The 21,612-nt window shown below is 37.4% G+C and overlaps 1 protein-coding gene across 1 annotated transcript in view; it reads right to left on the reverse strand.

Moving 5' to 3' along the window:
- The window catches only part of RYR2 (ryanodine receptor 2), a 721,218-nt gene that overhangs the window by 70,868 nt on the left and 628,738 nt on the right, over window positions 1–21,612 (reverse strand). Inside the window, exons 80-83 of the mRNA XM_060286446.1 lie at window positions 13,577–13,676; window positions 12,226–12,305; window positions 7,859–7,935; window positions 6,977–7,050 (exon numbers count right to left, since the gene is read on the reverse strand). Of these exons, the coding sequence (XP_060142429.1) occupies window positions 6,977–7,050; window positions 7,859–7,935; window positions 12,226–12,305; window positions 13,577–13,676 (331 nt within the window). The remainder of the gene's footprint in view (window positions 1–6,976; window positions 7,051–7,858; window positions 7,936–12,225; window positions 12,306–13,576; window positions 13,677–21,612) is intronic.

Here is a 21,612-nt window from a genome sequence, read left to right on the forward strand (position 1 = left end):
GAAATAATTCTGATTACTTACTAATCTTTAGAGGACTTAAATATTTATTTTGTATATGAAAACACTGAAGGATAAAGGTTAAAAATATTTTTAAATAGTGAAAAGTCAGGTATTTGATTCCATGTGGGTAGTTTTAATACCATTGTTTAAATGGTCTAAATATGGCTGCTTGAATAACATTACAGCTCAACTAACGAAGAATAAAAAATCTGAAATGGATTTACGATTCACATTTAGTTAGTGACTACGGTGTGCTAGGCATTGTGCTAGATATATTTTCTCACATTTCATTTCAGGTTTACAAAAATCCTACAAATGAGGTGATACGATCCCATTTTGTGGTTTGGTAAACAACCAAGAAATTAAGTAACTTGACTACTGTCCTACAGCTGTTAACAAGTAAAGGACTTGAATTCAGTAAACTTCAGCAAACATTCACAGTCTCCTATATGCTAGGCACCTTGTGAGGTGCTAGGGACAAAAAAGACCACTGGACACAATCCCTAACCTTAAGAAGGTCACAGTCAGGCAATAAACAGGTAATTTCGATATTGTATGGTCCTTCTGAATCCAGTGTGCAATAGTTTCTACACTTCACAGAGCTCACATCAGCAATCAATCTCTGACTAACAATCATTACACTTATTGTACATTATTTAAATTGTGAACTCCTAACTTGTTTTTATGAATTTTAGAACCCAAGGAAAACCATATTCTAGACACATGGCTTTAGAAAAGTCAATTCACCTTTCTGAGTCTCTGTTTCATCATTTTGATATGGAAATTAACAGTCTCCTGACTTCCTGAATTCACAGGGCTGCTGGGAGAATCAAATTGGTCCAAACAAGTACAGTTGCTTTGAAATATGCAAAACACAGTAGGAATAAATGTGAAGTTTTAATGGCATGCAGTCATTAAAAAACCACCTTTAGATTTCTAAAATATAGAATACTGGTGGGTTGTGAATATGATAAATCATTCATAATTCCATTAAGTGCATGTATTTAAGGTAACAACCTGACACCAGTGTATAAAATGCATTCCTAGATAATACCAATGACCACTGTGTGTGAAAAAAGTTAGGTGTGACCGATGGAAAACAGAATTAAAGTTATAGGTTAGCTGTAGGGGAAGAAATCTTTTGCTTTCAAACATGATTTGCAGATTGTTTCTCTTATAGCCGTCTCTTTTTTTTCTTTCTTTTTTTTACTGAAGTATAGTTGATTTACAATGTTGTATTAATTTCTGTTGTACAGCAAAGAGACTCAGAGATAGATAGATAGATAGATAGATAGATAGATAGATAGATAGATATATACATTCTTTTCTATTATGGTTTATCACAGGGTATTGAATATAGTTCCCTGTGCTATACAGTAGAACCTTGTTGTTTATCCATCCTATATCTAATATTCAATAGTGTGCATCTTCTTGTAGCCTTCTCTTAGTGCCTTTCAGTTGTCATTACTCTAACTGAAATCCTTTATGTCCTTCACCCATTCCATCCACCAGCATCCTAACTGATCTCCGTGTCTTCACATGGGACACCCATCTTACACCCTGGTGCTGACAACAACAGCTATAGGCAATCCAATTATAACACTCTTCCTGACAAACAGACTGACTCCTGTAACAGTAATTATGGAAAGCATACTCTGAAGAATTCCCTGCAATCTACCGTTAAGCAGAGTTCCCCAGCTGCCGTGAAGGAAATGGTGGTGACCACTACCTTCGGAGAACTCCATGCCTATTTAATACGCTAGCATTACTGAGAAAGGAGAGATCTGTGCCTTTTAGGGTGATTAGGTTCTACTGGAAGCATTTTGAACAGTGAATGTAGGAATTTAATTCCAGGTGGATCATCACACAAAACATAATGTATCACTTAAGTGTTACATAATGATATCACTAAGTGATACATAATTATCACTTAAGTGTTATTTCTTTAATGGCTCTCCAGGGTCTCAGAAAGAAAGTACAAATGCCTGGAAAGAGCAAGGAAGGTCCTTCAGCACCTCTCACAAGCGATCTTTCCATCTTCTAGGGGGTTCATTTCTCTTCAACTGCACCAGGTTGTGGTTACTGTCCTCTGATATGTTTTGTACCTTAAACTTTGCATACGCTGATGCTAATTCCTTCCACTGGAATGCCTTTCTTTGCCTTCCTTATCTACCAGATAAACTTCTACTTCAGGCTACGTGTTATGTCTATGGTGACACTTCCCCATCCCTGGCAAAGTATCAACTCAGTTCTCTCTTACACAGAGGGCATTGTTCTGAAGTTGCTTGTTTACAAGTCTGTCTACACGATACTGGACTCCTATAGAACGCCAGTGCCTAGGACAGTGTCTAGCACGTAATAGCCACTCAAATTTAAATGACTGCTTCAAAGTTTAAAAACTGCAAGGATGTTAAAAAACAATCTATTTAGTGCCATGAACTACAGGCTTTTTCTTGAAGAGAAAGTTTACCCATAGGAACTGCAGAGAAATATAGTCAGAACCCAGATGTTAGCACTGGATTATACCTGGGAAAGTACTTTGAAAATCTGGGGCAGGAGAAAGCCAAAAAATAATTAAGCACTAAAAACACTAACAAAAAATTAGGGTAGCCAATATTTAAAGATTGCTTTAATTATCCCTTTCATTAATTAATTAAAAGGAATCCTTTTATCTTCAACTTCACATAAACTTCATGAGGTCACTATAAATATATCGGCAAGAACCTCAGTGCAACACGTTATCAGTTACAGGTGGAAATTTGAGAAGCTTAACTTGTATTAATGTTGTATATAACAGTTTAGAAAATCAAACAATTTCTGAGGAATCAGATCAGCTTCGCAATTTCATCTTGCTTACGAAGTCAAGGATCCCTGCAAAATGATCAAAAATCAAATGCAGTATCTTCGACTATATTCCAAGAAGACGTTTGAAAGAAGGAAAATTGCACTTTCAAGCTCATCATGAATTACTAATGAGGTTAAACGGTACTGAGGAAAAACAAATTAGAAATCCAAGGATGGAATGAAATTTCAAAGATTTATATAGGTTTTTGGTTTTGAACTTCACTCTATGTTAAAAGAAAACACATAGGACTAAAAAATATACAGAGAGGACAACACTGAGCACGTGACAAATCTAAACACATTTGCTTAAGAACCTTTTTTCTAAAAAAACCAAACAAACAAGGGGGAGGGTCCAGGCTTTTGTAGAAATGCGGGAAATTTAGTAAGGTGGGATAGGGCTACAGGACAGTACCAGTGTAGAGAAAAGAATATAAACAATTAGTCTGAGATCCAGATACAGTGGTCCTTCTGTATCTGCAGATACAGAGGTATGGCCGTGCTATGCCACTTTGTATCAGGGCCTTGAGCATCTGTGGACTATGATATCTGCTGGGGGAGGGGGGAGGAAGGGGAGGGTCCTGGAACCAACCCCTCATGGATACAGAGGGACAGCTGTATACAAAGCTTAAAGAAGCACATATTCCCTAATGGTATCTCAACACCAGATGAAGAATGTCATGTGTAACCATAAAAAGCTTAAAAGTGATATTAAAACTTCAATGGTGGATGCAAAAATCGGCAATAGATGGGTGTCTTTGAAAGGAGACATTACATTAAGGGACCAACAATTCTACCTAAGCCAACATGCTGGACACAAAATAAGCCCCCCAAAGACTGCTGAAGGATGGGGGGAAGGGAGTAGGCATGTGGAATGGGCAAATTAAAGGCAGGAAGAATGCCTGCATTTCAGCCTTGACCCTGCCACTTCGCTGTGTGACCCTGGACAAGCCATGTTATCTTTCTCTCCCTCACTCTCCTTCTTTATAAAATAGGAAAAATACCTCATGGGAAAGTTGTGGGTATGAAAAAGTTCATGTATTCAAGTTATACATTTTCCATGGCAATATAATTTATGGTCCTGTTATCATCATCGGGAAGAGACTGAGCTTAATAAAGATAATTGGTTAGGATGCAGATTTATATCTATCAGATTATTTTCTCAGTCCTGAGCCTATACTGCACAAGCCTTAAGCTCTGAAGCAAGGATATCACTAACAGATTTAGATTTTTCAGCCTTTTCTGTTTTTCAACAGGGATGCCCCATGTCCTTTCTCCTTTGAGAGTACAAACTCTTAATAGTTGCAGAAGCTTAAAAGAACGGTCGTGTAACAGACATTTTAAAAGAATGCCAAAAGAAAGAGTCAGTATAGGTGTTCTCAATCTGGGAAATGTTGTACCATTCATTACAGCGAATGAGTGGTCACTGCATATTCTCCTGAAAGATATTTTGGTGAAGGCAACGGTGTGTATTCAGAGAGCACAACTTAATCTCTGAAGCCCTGTTGACATACTAGGTACCATTCAAAAACCTCACCCCTTCTTTATCACCATCGTATGTCACGTCTTTTAGAGACTACTTTGCAGCACCAGTGCCATCTTTGTTATTATCCTAGCTTGAAGGGTGAACATTGGCTACTGTTTCTACAGTTCTTTAAATTCGGTCTCAAGAATGAAAATTTGTTTTTATGGTAGAAGGTTTTTAATGTGTGATATTTTCAAAGAATAGAGAAAAACTCTACAGATCTCTCAATACTTGGAAGGGAAGTAGCAGAGCCCAATGGCTAAGATGAGACTCAGCCGTTCATAGCACACACTGGATCGGCACTGATTTTCCCGTGCACCACTTGGTACAGCCATAAAGCCACAGTATGTCCAAGACAGAAATGCCACAGGGAGACTCTTGCACACATTCATTCATTTACACAACAGCTGCAAACACTGGGTCCACCAGAACTTTTTTTAAATGAAAGAACAGAACCAAACAAATCTAAAACCATCATTTAAATGCTTGTTGCCCCTTCAGGTCTAATATGTTAATAGCTGCACATCCTCATAGGATGAGGAAAAAAAAAAAGGAAAGCTGATATATAAGTTTTAAAAGGAAAAGGATGCATAATGATGGGAAGTAAACAATCTACTTGTTAAAAGGGTCTATAAAAGGAAAAAATGCACAAAAACTGTCACTATCAAGACTGTACACACAGCTAACAACAAATAAAGGAGCAAATGAAGAAAAGGCAGTTCATTTTTAATAATTACCACGCTCATGAGTGATGACTGAGGAAGGGAGAATAGTACATTGACGGTAGTCGAAAGAAAAGGAAATGGGGAAAAAGAAAGAAGTTGAGAGTTTGTTTTTGCTTTGCTGTTTGTAAGGAAATAAAATAGAAAACGTGTTAATCAAGTTGGGCAATTATTTTTGTGTGTGTCTTTAAAAAGAGTAAACTAATCAAACCAACCTCATATTGAGAGACAGAACTAATTCTCACATTAGGATGGTCACTCTCATCAGTGATTTCTGATTTGGGACCCACAAATGTTATTCTCATCTATATCTGGTTGACAGTGGCTAGGAGGCCCAGTAAAATAAACCTGGGTGGTCACTATTTCTTTGTGGGGAGCTGAGGTAAAGAGTGATTCAGAATGATGAATGGAATTGTGTTCAAAGCCTCTGGTACATTAGCTAAAAACTGCAGGGGAAAATGAAATTGATTTCTAATTCCATGACAGGGAAGTCAGACTTTGGATAGAGAACTGACTCATTTTTAGGCACTTTCCAGCCGGAAAATGCCCAGGACTTCTGTGAGACATTAGAGGCATGCAGTTAATGGGAGCTGGGATTTGTCATGGCTCTGAGTTCTCCAGATGGGCCCCTCAAGGCCAGGTGTTGTTAACTGTCGACACAAAGGTTAGTAATGAAGACATTTGGCTTGATGTCCATTTTCAAAAAACCTAAGTAAGTTCAGAATTCTGCTGGTGATTTTTCTTGAAGGTAGCTAACCCAATTAAATAACCGTGTGACGAATACTTGATTACTGAACCTATACGTTCAAATGCCAAGCAGAAAATAAAATTACACAGGTGATATATACAGAAGCAGCAGTGTTAGCATATGTATAAATGATAATCTTTAAAATACCGGAAGAAAAATGCAGCTAATTTTTTTCCTATTGTGAGAACAAAAATATACAGAGATAATTAGAGAGATTAGTTAATTCTAAAGTATTTCAGAAAGGCAAGCAGACTACAAATGGCAGAGGGGAGAAAATTTATTTTTTGCAATAAGATTAGTTTTATAGAAGACCCAATGTTCCAAAACTAATACATTGATAAGATGACAACTCCAAACCAGACCAAACAAACAAAAACAGATAAACACACAGGGCCTTACTCAAACTAAATTAATTTAAAAATCAAACACAAAAGAATAAAAACAAGTCAAAACCAAAAATAGTGAAGATACTTTCTTCTTAATAAATACCAAAACGGATGTGCAACAATAGTTATTTCTGCTTTAAATGCACTGTGTGCTAAATTTTCTAGTTCATACATCTATTTATAGAGAGAAAAGCTCTAAGAATCGGTGAGTCATTATTTTCATGCACATGTAAATTAAGTGATCAGAGTTATTTAAACACAAAAATTACTCTTTATTTCATTAAACAATTTGGACTTGCAAAGACATGGGTATATGAGATAGAAGGATAACTGGGCTAAAAGGGAGGAGATAGTAAGACTAGTGGTGGACTGAAGGATCTGAAAGCATCACTGTCCTAAGGAGATAGAAGAACTTGAAAGCCTGACAGTTTGCTAAAGTGGCCAAAGAAAGTCAAACATTTTCTAATGTGGCTCATCCATGTGGTTTAGAATTTTATAGATAATTCTCTAATAAGGGATATTTATTTACTACCCAACGAGGGGAAAGACGACTGACAGTAGATCTGGAATAAAAAGGAATCAATGACCAACATGGAAGATTGGGTTTTGGGTGTGACCTGCATGGGTGTCTAACTATGAACTTTTAAATGAGTCACATAAGCATTGTGTCTATTTAAAGATAACCTTGTATCTCTCTGTAATTTCAGGGAAGAAGTGGGGGACACATGATGCTTTTAATTTAAGCGATCAATACCTGATCCTTCCTCGGTCACCATCCCAAGTCCTTCAGCTTTGTTTTGTCGCTCAAATGCGTTTAGGTCAAGGACACTGCAATAACAGGGAAGAAAACATTTAGAGGCCTAACAGAACGTTTTCTTTCTTCAGGAGAGCAAATGTCTAAAAACTGTGTATCGTGAAACGTGAACCAAATGTTATCAGATACTGAAAACATACACTGACTCAATGCCTACCAACCATATTTTCCTAGTACCAGACTAGTTTCTCTCCAGGGTCCACACTGAAATGATCCATGTGAAAGTCAAGCATATGGCATTGATGGGTTTCAACTTTGGGAGAACATTACAAAGTTAGCAGACATACTGAAATATAATTAGAATGATCATGTTTTTCCAGTTGGAATAATAACATTAAGTATGTGGCAGGTTCCTCAGTCAAATGCTGTCTGAATGATTTCAAAGACTGTAAAAAACAGAAAATGATGAACATGGTCATGATGATCATGGTTAAGGCTCATTCATTTAGGGCAGATGAGAACTGGTCTACCGGCTCCCAGATAAAATGAAAAAGAATTTTGTTTTTTGTCTTTTAAAAATCATACACTACTCATTTCCAAGTAAGCAGAATACACATTAATTCTCCAAGGTTCCCATTTAAGCGCAGGGTAGACTATATTAAGACATTATTAATGTGGAACAATTAGTAATTAAAACATTACTAACACCTAACAGCAAGATAGAACATAAGACACTTCCACACTTTTGTCCCACTTAAAAGTGTGTTTGATCATTAAAAATTCTTCTGTGTATGTGCTGTCAGTAATGTACTTACAAAGTAACACGTACTTTAAAAGGTACAACCACTGAGTGGAACCAAAGCAAGAAAAGCACGTGCTTACCTGCATGACTGCATCAGGCCAGCAAGGCTCTGAAAGAACCCCACATCCTTTTTCTCCTTGAGATAGTCAAGCATTTTCTACGGTAGATAGAGAAACCACAGGGTCACTGAACACAAATCTCGTGTTTTGTTAAATAAGAAATAAAAACATCCTTTGATTCTGAAATAAAGATAAAAAATATCCAGTGCATACAAACATGACGAACGTCACCTTGACCATGAAATAGTGATAAGCATGTCACAGCAAGAGACTTGCACATTTCTAAGTGCAGCAGGACATACACATGGCTTGGAACAAGGGAGCTGCTTTATAAAACACCATAGGCAGCAGGAATATCAGGGGGAAATCATACTCTTAATTCTCTTCATGTCACTCTGTAAGTATCTGGAGATTCAGAAACTTAGTTCAAGTTTACCGGGAAGAAGGCCCACCTGTCTGCTATTCACAGGTTTCATTACAAAAGTGACTTCCTTAAACAGCATTCCAATCCGAGAGCTCTGATTACCATATGCTAATGTTACAGACAGAAATTCAGTTTCCATTACCATGGTCTCTAAACCCAAGGACTGGTGGGAATCATGTGACTATTAATTTTTCTCCTCTTTTCTCAGAATGATGTCCAGATTCCGTGGTCAACGTTTTGGTTAAACACAAATGTAAAAAATGCTAAAGCAATGCATGGCTCCCACTTGCTACTTTGAATGCAGATACAGTGTGCTGGAGGTTTCAAATAAGAAGTACTATGTGCAGGGCAGGAATAGAGAGGAAGATGTAGAGAATGGACATGTGGACACGAGGCGGGGCGGGAGGGAGAACCGGGAGATTGGGATTGACGTACGAGCACTGCCATGTGTAAAATGGACAGCTGGTGGAAACCTGCTGTATAGCACCGGGAGCTCAGCTCGGTGTGACCTAGGGGGTGGGATGGGGGGTGGGGAGGTCCAAGAGGGAGGGGATCTATGTATACATATAGTTGATTCATTTCATGGTACAGCAGAAACTAACACAACATTGTAAAGCAACGATACCCCAATTAAAAAAAAAAAGTACATACAAGATGATAAGATGACAGGCACACCAAAGGTTTTAAGAAAATAAAGATACTGTTCTTCTCTGAATCTTAAATAGAAGGGATTAATTCCTACTATCAGAGCTATCTAGACAGGGCTCAGCTAAGCAGTCAAAATATTGGTAGTACTCTTTTTCCAGAAATCAGAGAGTTAAAGGTAATGTAAAACTAAATATGTGAAGGCTGTATACACATACACAGTGTATATATATTTGTGTGTGTATATATATATACACACATATATGCATACACCTACACATGCACAGACACACACAGACACACAAACACGCACAGCCATTTTGGGGTGGGTGTGTGATAACTTATTGGTCTAATAAAACATGAAGCGCTTATTAATCATTGGCCTTTTAAAACAAAATGAATGTGGGTTACAGGGTCAAAGGGGAGTGGTGGAGTATATATCCGAAGGTTTAAAGAAAAAAGAAAAGATCTGTACAGACGATGAGTACATTTATTACATGGTCTCTCAAGGTTCCTTTTGTCTCCATGGATTTCTGAATATATATACTATACGATTAAGGTCTTTTGAAGCAATACATAAGTCAAGGGAAATTATTTATTTATAAGTATTGTGGCGAGATTAGGTTGGTTTTCTTTATTTTTCCTTTTTTAAAAAAAGTCATGTAGTCATTTACTATGGAAATCAAAAAAGAAAATCTGTAAATTGGATGGGAGAAAATTCACCTTTATTTTTACTAACTTCTAACTGAAATTTAGCATTCCTTTCAACCAGTAATCTAAGCAACAAACACTAGGAGGATTAGTAGTAGCTACGATTTTGTCACCAATAAAGATTTCAGATATTTTCATATCACATTACAGCTGTTGTAGATATTTAAAAATATTTAGACGCGTCTTTTCTTCTCAAAAATTATTAGACCAACTACTAGATCTTTTATTTAATGAGTTCATAAAGAAACATATTACTTTATCGAAAACCTATTTTATAATATTTTGATAAACACATTTCAATATACTTGGTTCCTTTTCAATCTATGTAATTTTAATTTGTGCACTTATAAACATTACACCGAGAGGAGGCCAGAGATTTCAACGAACTGTCAGAGGCAATAAAAAGCTAACAACCCTTGCTTAGGTTATGTCTACGTTCTCTTCCAGTACTAACATGTAGTGATTATATTTACAGAAAAAAATATACAATTTGATGGGGCTTCCCTGGTGGCGCAGTGGTTGAAAGTCCGCCTGCCGATGCAGGGGACACAGGTTCGTGCCCCGGTCCGGGAAGATCCCACGTGCCGCGGAGTGGCTGGGCCCGTGAGCCATGGCTGCTGAGGCTGCGCGTCCAGAGCCTGTGCTCCGCAACAACATTTACTAACCCAAAAGAAACCTTCAAATTTTCTCTGCTTTTCTTTTCTTAGACTCAAAGGTTTCTAGGAGCCTATTCCTAGCTTTGTGCCACTGTAGTGATTCTGAGGTTCACAGCAACTTGAAGTCAAACATTCTAAAGTTCTCATTTGCCTTCCTTTCCTTCAATGAGGGTAGCCCTTTACCTGCTTGACTAAAACTTACCCAAGAAATAAACAGTTACTAGTTCCCTGTTCAACCGTGCTTTCTCATACAGAAGCCAAGATACAAAAATAAGAGACATTATAGTTTTAGAATAACACAACCTGATGCTTATATTATGTTGTGGTTTGTTGTTCTCCAATGAGCATAAGGATTTTTTCTGAGCTCAGAGCCACACTGTTGGCCATGTGAATGTTATCCCCAGAGGTATGCAGTACACACCTGTGACAGTCCTTTGTTAAGTCACTCAAATACTCTTTTTTTCTTTAGTGAAGTATAGTTGCTTTACAATGTTGTGTTAATTTCTGCTATACAGCAAAGGGACTCAGTATATGTGTGTGTGTGTGTGTGTGTGTGTGTATATATATATATATTCTTTTTTCATATTCTTTTCCATTATCACAGGATACTGAATATAGTTCCCTGTGCTGTACAGTAGGACCTTGTTGCTTATCCGTCTATAGATAATAGTTTGCATCTGCTAACCCCCAGCTCCCAGTCCTTCCCTTCCCCACCCACCTCTTCCCCCTTGGCAACCACAAGTCTATTCTCCATGTCTATGAGTCTGTTTCTGTTTGATAGATAGGTTTATTTGTGTCCTATTTTAGATTCCAAATATAAGTGATACCATATGGTATTTGTCTTTCTCTTTCTGACTTACTTCACTCAGTATGATAATCTCTAAGTCCATCCATGTTGCTGCAAATGGCATTATTTCATTCTTTTTTATGGCTGAGTAATATTCCATTTTATATATGTGCCACACCTTCGTTATCCATTCATCTGTTGACGGACATTTAGGTTGCTTCCATGTCTTGGCTATTGTGAATAGTGCTGCTATGAACATAGGGATGCATGTATCTTTTTGAATTATAGTTTTGTCTGGGTATATGCCCCTGGAGTGGGATTGCTGGGTCATATGGTAGTTCTATTTTTAGTTTTCTGAGGAACCTCCATTCTGTTCTCCATAGTGGTTATGCCAACTTACATTCCCACCACCAGTATAGGAGGGTTCCCTTTTCTCCACACCCTCTCCAGCATTTGTGATCTGCAGAAAGTCACTCAAATACTCTTATTCTAACAAGCTCAACAGACCTTGGCCTTCAGTTGGATATGGAGATTGCATCCTTTGTCATAACTGGTTGAAGTTAGCAAAATCCCCGTCCAGATAATGTCTAACTTTTAAACAGAACATCATTACAGAACTTGGTTGGGAAGTGATTTTCTCATATCTTAGGAGAATAGAAAGAATTACAACTAGAAAAATTCTTAACAATGCATTCTGTTTACACATTAACCTAGAAGCCAGCTTTGTACCAAATATACAACAAAATCTTAAGAGTCAATTTTTAGGAGATATAACACTATAAAACATGTTACCAAACTAGGCTCCCTAGGTAAGGGTATTTATTTTTCACTATTAAAACAAACGAGCTGCTTTACGCCAACTTATTCACATGAAATGCAGCATTGCAAATGATGACACCGTATGACATGACTTCAGACTTCTAACCAGCGTTGTTATTTGTTGTGCTACCTAGAAGGGGTGCTTATTGTGCTGCCTGGGAGATATTTGGATACTGGGACAAGATGACCATAAAATAAAGGCATACTTTACATAGAAAATGAAAACAAAAAAGTACAACTAATGTACAACTAATAGTTCTTTTAGGATGACTAAAATAGTTCAACAGGATGACTATACGGTCCATCTCTTCGAAAAGCACATTATGTGAAAGGCTCTATGACATACCTGCTGTACTGTAGAGTTCCCGCCATTTAAGATAGCAATTCCGAGTTTCAAAGTAGCAGCCACCATGGGTCCAGTTTCACCTTAAAAATACAAACTATTGTGATCCTTCTATCACTTCACCTGCTACATTAACCAATTCTATCTCAAAATGTGCATTTTTAAAGTCATTATTCACCTCCTACAAACCTATGTCATGGTGGAGAGGGACAGACTGACTCAAATAACAACAACAACAAAAAAATTAAGAGTCATAATGCATATTTTGCCATCAATGTTTTTACTAAGTTCTGTGTAATATGTCTATGATTGAAACTATATGAGAACACAGAGAAAACGAACAGGAAGAAACAATTGATTTTGAAATACTGACACCTAAAATTATTAAAATTCAAAACAAATCATGTGTATTAAAATAATACTGAAATGAACATGAGCTACTTAAAATATTCTCCCTCCTCCCTCAAGAACAGTATGTTTGAACAACTTTTAAAATCTCCATTTCATCACTTTTATCTTAATACGTTTATAGCCTTGCTTTATTAGGGTGACTAGTCACAATTTTAAGTTATTTGAATAATAATAACAAAATTTCAAATCCAACCAGTTGTCTATAATTTAGCATATTATGTTTTATTTTTACATTAGTCGCCTCCACTTATCTTAGAAATGAAATAATCCCTATATTTGGAGAGGGGTGCTTAATAACCACCATTACTTTTTCATTCCATTAAAATTACAGTAACTAGTTTTCACAAAGAAGGTATTACCAATGTAAGAAAAATCAGCTTGCACTGGCTGGCTACTGAAAAATGCAACAGTACTTGAATTACTAAAAATGACTCACTTAAAAAATCTAAACATTTATATCAAGGGCCCCGAGGGCCGAGTCCAGCTTGGCACCTGTTTTCGTAAATAAAGTTTTATTGGAACATGGCCACACCATTTATTCACGTATTGTCTCTAGCTACTTTCATGCCACTCTGGCGGAGTTGAAGAGATGCCACAGAGGCCCCAGTGGCTCACAAAGCCGAACATATTTACTATCTGGCCTCTATCAGAAAACATTTGCCCACCTCTGATTCACATAATCAGTTTGGTAGAGTTGTGTCCCAATATAATTTCCAAAACTTAACGAACAGAAATAAAAAATCTTTTAGTAAGATTCTGATTTAAAAAGAAAAATCAACATTGAACTTTGTAAGAGAGGTGGCATTTGTCAAGTCACCTGACCTAGTCATGAACAAGAAATTCAGGGACTAAATAAATCGGTAGACTTTACGTAAGAGCGCTCCTAGGAGTAAAGGGGAAATCTACAGGATCGGCCCTTCCGAGGTAGAGCCAGGAGCCTCACCTTTGCTGGCACTGATGGTCTGCAGCACCATCTCAGCTGCACCGCGGTCGTGGAGCCTGGCTTGTTGGTACAGAAGCTTTTGCTTTTCCATTTCTTTTTCCTGAACACAAATCCCAACCATTTATGTTGCAGCTATCACTAAGCAGAGCAGCTTTCTATAAACCACATTTTCAGTCATCTCTTCATGTATGGGCTCTATGACAACATTATGGACCATTTCAACACCAACAATGTTATCCAACAGATGTTAACATAGTCAACTCTTGGTTTTTCCCTTTATATTTCTTGTGATAGACTTTTGGTACTGATTTATCAGGATGAATTTTCTCAATTGTCATGACTGGATTAGTCCAAAGCCTGTATCATACTTTTGAAGTACTGTACTTCATCACTGAAACTTGCACTTTCTGAATGATACATTCGTGCATCAGTTTGTCACGTGTTTAATCATCTCCCAAGTCATGGTCATAACTTGATACTGCTCAGCAAATGGCTCGAGTTGTAAGTCATCACTGAATGACAGAAAAACATTAACTGAGGACGTGTTGGAGTTTAAGCAAAATTGAAAGCTGATATGGATAAAAAGGTAGGCTTCAACTAAGTAGTGGACATATGATAACAGATCTCCCGAGTCCCCTCCCAAAGAATAAAAGAAGCAATGTGCCTTTATATTTTGTATTCTCTGGTGGTAATAAACGATACTGCATGGTACTGCTAGAGCAATGGCTAGAGTTTGTTCTTTTCCACTTAAACTACCACTGAACACATACAGAAGGAAATCAAAATAAAATATAAAGGCACAGTAAGTTCAAGACTGGTAGGATCATTCACTTGAGCTATCCAGTTCGCTGGAGAATTGAGACGGAACCAAGCAGTATAAGTTGCAGAATGAAAGTTGCATAGAGCACTATGACAGCGCGTCCATCAAATGGCGTGGTAGAGAAGCTTAGTCAATGGGACATGAAACAGTCAATTAGTATCATGTCCATAAACACAACGGCCAAAACATATATGACCTAAGAGCAGGAAGAGCTGCAGCAGAGGTAGCCAGAGTGACAGCTTTGCTGCCATAAACTTTCCATCCAAAGTACGGAAAATAGACACTGGAAGATGGAAGAGGTTTAAAAAATGAAGGCTTGCTAGTTACAGAATATGAAAAAGAACATAAACTAAAAGGAGGGGGTAAAAGAAATGGGCTCAAACAAATGAAAAAAGAAACCTTTAAATCAAAAGCAACCAACACAGACATTTATGCTGTTACCAGAGAGTTCTCGCCGAGGCTGGCAAATTTGTCTCTTAAATCTTTGATAATATCGTGCTGCGAAAACAAAATTGATCAGGGTTTTTTTTCACACTATAGTTAGAGCTCCTGTGGTTAAATTTTTATTTTTTCTTAAATTATGTGATAGGCCTAAATGGAAGCAGAAAAAAGAAAAAAAAAAAAAAGGCAGCTTTGCTTTATACATAGCCATGCTAACATCTAAAAGGTTTGCCTTCATGTTTAAACCTCTTCCTGTGAAGTCAAAAACAGAACGAAAACAAAACCACACAGACACACAAAACTATATTGTCATTACAACAGAGTTTCAGGAAAACTGAAAGAAGACCCTTTCGTCTGCTCTTCAGGTGCTGTTTAAAATTAGGGAGCAACATTTGATTCTTCCTTTTAGACCCAACAATCTTTGACTTTCCTCCCGTTGCCGGAGCTATTTCTGGAACTTTTACTTCCTAGCTTAACCAACTCCCTTCGTGAAAGAGCTGTCCAGTAAAACTGATAAGAAATTACTGTCTTAAGGAACTGTGCTATTATTTTCATCAACTAAAGAGGCAAAGGAGTTAGAAAGAATGATTCTTCTATTGACGCAATACAACATAGAAAGATAGTCATCAGGAAGTCCAAAGAAGATGGAAGATGGCAGCATGCCATATATTCTTGAGGAAAAACAAATACAGAAACCCTTCGCCATTTGTGCTCCAAAAGTAGGGAGACCAGCGCAAAGATCTGGCAGAACAACCTGCACAATAGATTCCAAGGTCCCAGTATCCTCTTCAGTAACTGAAATCACTCATGATGGACAGACCTCAGGAGGACCAAGAAACACAGGATATCAAATTGCCTTCTTTACAAAGTAAACTCCCTGAGCAAAGATCACGCTAATTTTCCTTATGTAACATCTAAATTTCAATAATAATGTTTTGGGGGAGATGATATGAAACATTTGAAGAAAAAATAGTGAGCAAAAAAACACACTCTGATCTAGAGGCAGGAAAATCGTATTTCATAAAGAGGGATCAGGTTGACCACTCTTTTGAATTTCTTTGTTGGAAGCCCTCTCTTCAGAACATCTTTAATGTTATTTCTTTTTGTACTTTGTTGTCCCCTTTGAAAACTGCTTCTGGGTATATAATTTAATCTTTCCTTGGAAATTTTATCACGACATAAAAAAGTAAAACTTTAAAAGTGAAACTAGAAAGTTTTCAGGCAATAAAATGATGGATTATGTGGAAAGAAAAAAATTCTTTCATTTCAAATATACTGCAGATTAGCTTTTCTAAGCAAATTGGAGACAGATCTTTTTAAAAGTATCTTATTCAGGGAAACAGCACCTTGAAAGTACTTTTTAAAGGACCTTTTTAAAAGTAGCGTTCCTCGCCCTGCCACACTCCAAATTCCGCTTGAATTGCTGAAGGTTCTTAAATATAACACTATACCTTCAACCTGTAGTTTAGTCTTTAAATTATTCCAAGGTTACAAAGGGAAAAATCCTTCAGGAATTGTTGTTTCTCCCAAACAGGAAGACTGTCTCAGTATTCTATTGATATAGGACACTTTTACATTTATACGATTTTATGTAGACTCCTAGAAACCTCGGAATCACTAGTACTGACAACCTGCAGCAAATTAGCAAGACTCTGTGGCATGGGTTTCTGGATTAAGCACATTCTTGGAAGGCTCTACTTTGTGTCCCTAAATGCTTTTCATCCCTCAACACTTTTTTTTCATCTAACTGTATTATGTATGATTGTGTGATATTTTAAATACCAAATGAGGAAAAGGTAGAGATACATGGACAGAAGCTAGACATTATTTTCTACAAATCATTTTCATTGTGACATTCCTATACTAAAAAAGCATGGAGTTTATTTTCTTTTTCACCCCTTCACAAAAGATCAGAAGTAACGAACATTTGCAAGCTTCTGATCAGTACTTATGCACTTAGAAGAGTTATGAAATTGCCCTGAAAAATGAACTTACTCAAAAACAGCAAATCAGACAGGTTGAAAGGTGGATATTACCCCTGAGAACATCCAGTTCAAAGCTTTTAGTTCAAAGATGAAAAGGCTGAGGTACAGGGTAATTAAATGTGACCTGCTGAAGGTCACCTGGTTAGCACCCAGATGAGAACTCAGGTGTCCTGCCTTGGGAGGTTCTGTGCTCATTATGATAAAAGATTTCCTCTCATTGGGCTTCTCTGACTTGATTTCAGTAAGGAAGTGAAATTGATTAAATGTAATGATAATAGCAAATACTTACAGAGTTTGTTATGTGATAGGCAATGTTCTGAGTGGATTATATACATTAACTAATTTAATCCTCATCACAATCCTATGCAATAGAGACCTTAATTAGTCCCATTTTATAGATAGGAGAATTGAGGCTTAAGATCATACAGCCATATGGTGGAGCTGGGATGCAAACACAGCTGGTCTAATTGAGTGTCTGTGCTCTTACTGACTCTGCTGGATCCCATTTTCTGTAAATAATGTGGCCAAGCATAAGCTTCAACTGGTATTATTTTTTTTAATTTTTATTTTATGTTGGAGTATAGTTGATTAACAATGTTGTGTTGGTTTTAGGTGTACAGCTAAGAGATTCAGTTATACACATACATGTATCTATTCTTTTACAAATTCTTTTCCCATTTAGGTTATTACAGATTATTGAGCAGAGCTCCCTGTGTATACAGTATGTCCTTGTTGGTTATCTATTTTAAATATAGCAGTGTGTATATGTCAATCTCCACTGGGATTATTTTTACAAACAATAGCACATGCAGTCAAATTACTGTGCATGTCAAAAATGCACCATTATATGTTTAAATATGTGTTGTCTACATACTCACATGCTATTTAGGTCTACACATTCATATGCATAAATTACCATACACAATACAGAGGTCTGTGCTTTGGGGAATTTTCCTTGTATCAGGACCAGTACTCCAGCCCACACTGAACCCCCTTCTCTCCAAGTCTTAGCGACTTGCCTTGCTTCTTAAGTACAGTGGCCCCAGAAATGGCTTTTGCACCATTACTGTGCTTACGAAAGCTGGCTCTTATCACCACTACCACTGTCTAAGGAAACCACATGCTGATGCAAATGGAGAGACTGCAGTGCCTGGACACTCGGCAGGCTGGACCCAAGCTGGCTCTGGCTTCCCCAGGGGTCACCTGGAAGAGCTGGTTAATATCAGCAGGAAGTATGAAGAAATTAACACCCTGTAACCAATAAGAGATAGGAGGTGGGAGGAAACCAGCAGATAAAGTGTTCCTCGTTGCTCCCCAGGAGGTGCTGTTCCAGGATGCATATAGCCTCTCCAGGGGCATCCGACACAATCTTGCAACTAGCTGTATGGCTGGTTAGTTGTGGTTAGCTGGTCAGCTCAAGAATGCATTACTGCATTCTCTCTGCTTCCCTGTATCAGTTCTCGTTCTCCCTCACTCTTACTCCCCTGAGATTGTAACACCTCCAACCCCAGTAGAGTGTTAGCAAATAACCTCTTTGCTCTGTTTTCTAGGGAACGTGGGCTAAGACAGGAGGGTATTACTGCAGATCAACAATTTCAGTATATAAAAATGCAGTTGGCAGATTGCAGCAATGAGCATGAGTATTGGAGAACACTGTCCATGAAAATTCCTTCCCCCTCTCCCCTCTATGATTCAACAGTATGACAAGCGACTCAACACTCTAGGGTCCATATTTTGACACCATAGAGCTTCCACAGCAGAAACTAAAGAAGTGTAAATTTTCTTGATAAAAGAGATAATTGTTTCAATGTTTTATATCCGTAGCTTTATCTTCAATTTTTTAATATTTAATGGTTCTCTTTGGTAAGATTCAGGAAGCCCTGCTAATCTAAATTGCTGTGTTCCTATGAACACAAGTAAATAAGCCCATTCAAAGATCAAATTATGTAGCTATCGGAGAGGGAACATCATATACCCAATTCATTCTTGTAGAATTACAAAAAATTGAATTATATTCAAATTTAGATCATTGGGGGCTTCCCTGGTGGTGCAGTGGTTGAGAGTCCGCCTGCCGATGCAGGGGACACGGGTTCGTGCCCCGGTCCGGGAGGATCCCACATGCCGTGGAGCGGCTGGGCCCGTGAGCCACGGCCGCTGAGCCTGCGCGTCCGGAGCCTGTGCTCCGCAACGGGAGAGGCCACAACGGTGAGAGGCCCGCGTACCGCAAAAAAAAAAAAAAAAAATTTAGATCATTGGAGGGGCCAGACAAAAGTGCTTTTATCACTGTGTAGAGCTATGTAACATCAGTCTTTAAGACATTTTAGACCTAAATGAATTGTTTCACACCTCATGGTACATACTTTGGAATATGAGCTGGGTATTGGCCTGAGTACTTAGTGGGTATGATGTCATAGGTTAGTCTGCTAAGTTTTTATGACAAAATATCAACTCTTTCACAGGCATATTTGGCATTTAAGACACAAGAAGTTCTCTTTAATCAATAGGACAGAATGATAGCACCTCAGGGCCTCACCAGAGAATTCATCTGTGAATTAGAAACTGGGCATTTGCCAAAGGATGATGCAACTTGCTTAATAGTTGAGAAAGATGGTCTAGAAGGCGAGTTAACGGTCCATTCCTCTAGATTTACTTACGCTTCACCGTCATTAATTTAGGTTTTTCCATAAGTAGTAAGTCTGTATTAAAGTACTTAATTCAATGAAAGCTTTTGTGTGGAATATTATCATTGAACGTTGCACCCTCAGATTTGGAAAGAATGGCAGTAGGAGAAGCAACCATCAGAAGAATGTTGCTATATGTCTTGCAAAATCATCATTTTAAAATGTGGTCTACTGTGGTACCAAAGCTCTTTCTTGTTCTACGTGAGATCGTGCTCAGAAAAGTCATTCAACTTGAAATATTACTTTGTTATTATTTGTTTTGGCTTATGAAAAGCTCAAAGCCGAATAAAGTAATCCACTGTAGTAATTAACATTTTGGGTAATTGCTAAAATGTTTCTTCCCTTTCAATTAATATTGGCCTCTTTATAATATTTAACTGTCCGTTTTCATAGTTTTAATATTGAAGTAGTCTCAAGTCTAAAAAGAGTTATATATAATTACTAACTAAATATGCAATTAAATTTACAAATAAGTAGTTGTAGGTAAATATACATATAAATAGATGAAGCTGGGAATTAAATTATCAACTTAAATCAGGCAAGTTTTAACACGATCATGTCAGTAAAACATACACGTGATGGAAGAAGAGCTGGTAACTACTAGGCATTTTAGCCTCCACTCCCTGTTTTCCATGTTTTTTGAGCTTTATTTATGTTACTCCTCATGGAAATTTTCTTTATAATGCTACCTTTTTATATCTACTTCTTTCTTCTTCTCAATATTCTTATAGATAATTTAAGTGGAAAGTACAGCAAATATTAATAATCAGCCAGTTATAGGGATAAAATTCAATCAGCACACTATGTTATTCCAAACTTTATTTAACATAATTTGTTTTAAGAATTATTGAAACTGCCAAGCGACCTTTCAAATTCATTATAACTTAGATGAAAAATTCCACTATTTAGACTATACTAAATAACGTTAAACAACCAGACATCTCAATGTAAAAAGTCTGGTCCATTACTAAATTTATAAAGAGAAAGCAATAATCCAGTTGTCTAGTCCAATTTTTCAGTGGTGTTGCTGTCATCACAGGGCCAACCTCAGACAAAACCCTCTCTGCAGGTGATTGGTTCTCTGTCAGCTCTAAAAACACAGCCTCATTCTTCGGCTTGGGCAGAGTTCATATTGTTTACTCACAGAGTGTGTATTTTGCAAATGGACTATTCCACAGATTAGGCATAAGTGATGAGTTATAGTATAGAAATCACACGGCGAGTCAGTCAAACACTGGCTAAGAAGTGAAAAGTCCCAAATCTCTTCTATTGTGTTATGCGTACGGGTGTGTGGCACCACTGGCAACTCTAAAATCCTGTCTCTTTCTGGGACAGTCACACCAGCCGGTCTCTACCTCCTTTTTGGGGGGATTAATTACCAGGTTTCACCATTAGGTGAACTTCTCTCCCACCATCCTAAATCCAAGGCATGTAGCCCATTCTCCCAGGCGGGGCGCCGTACGTCTCCCGATTTCTTGTTCTCAGTATGACCTGAATCCTACACTGTATAGGCTAAGATTCCACTAGTAGTTACTCCCAGACTTCTTTTCTGAATAGGGAACCTTTCTAATGTCTCCGTCTAAATCAATATTCTTGGGAATGAATTTCAGTGCTATCCGTGAAATCAAATCTTGGTGGATGTTAGGAAGTCCCTTTATGCTTTCAACCCTCAACAAGTCACAGGAATTCTATCTGAGATCATTAGTGATAAAACTATAAAAATCCAGCAAATTAGGATCACGCCCATTATAACTACTGATTTAAACCCATAATCTATAATTAACTGTTATGCCTATTATATGCCATTAAATTATATCCATCTGGTTAGAGCTAAACCTGATCACATCTGCATGAACTCAAATTTTAAAATGATATGAGAACAATATAGTCCTCCAAATATAATAGTGAGTTAAAAACATTATAATTTGTTCCTTCTAAGTAGATTTTTTATGACATTCTAAATTCATCTTAAGAGAAAATATTTCACTTTTTAAAGTAGAAGGCAAAAAAGAACACTTTACACTTAAAAACAGAAAAGCTTTCTCTTTTCTTTAAATAAAGTCATTATAGGTATTTTTTTTCCTGGGATGTTTATGATCGATTTTCCAA

Source organism: Globicephala melas, chromosome 16 (assembly GCF_963455315.2).
Source record: "Globicephala melas chromosome 16, mGloMel1.2, whole genome shotgun sequence".
NCBI lineage: Eukaryota > Metazoa > Chordata > Mammalia > Artiodactyla > Delphinidae > Globicephala > Globicephala melas.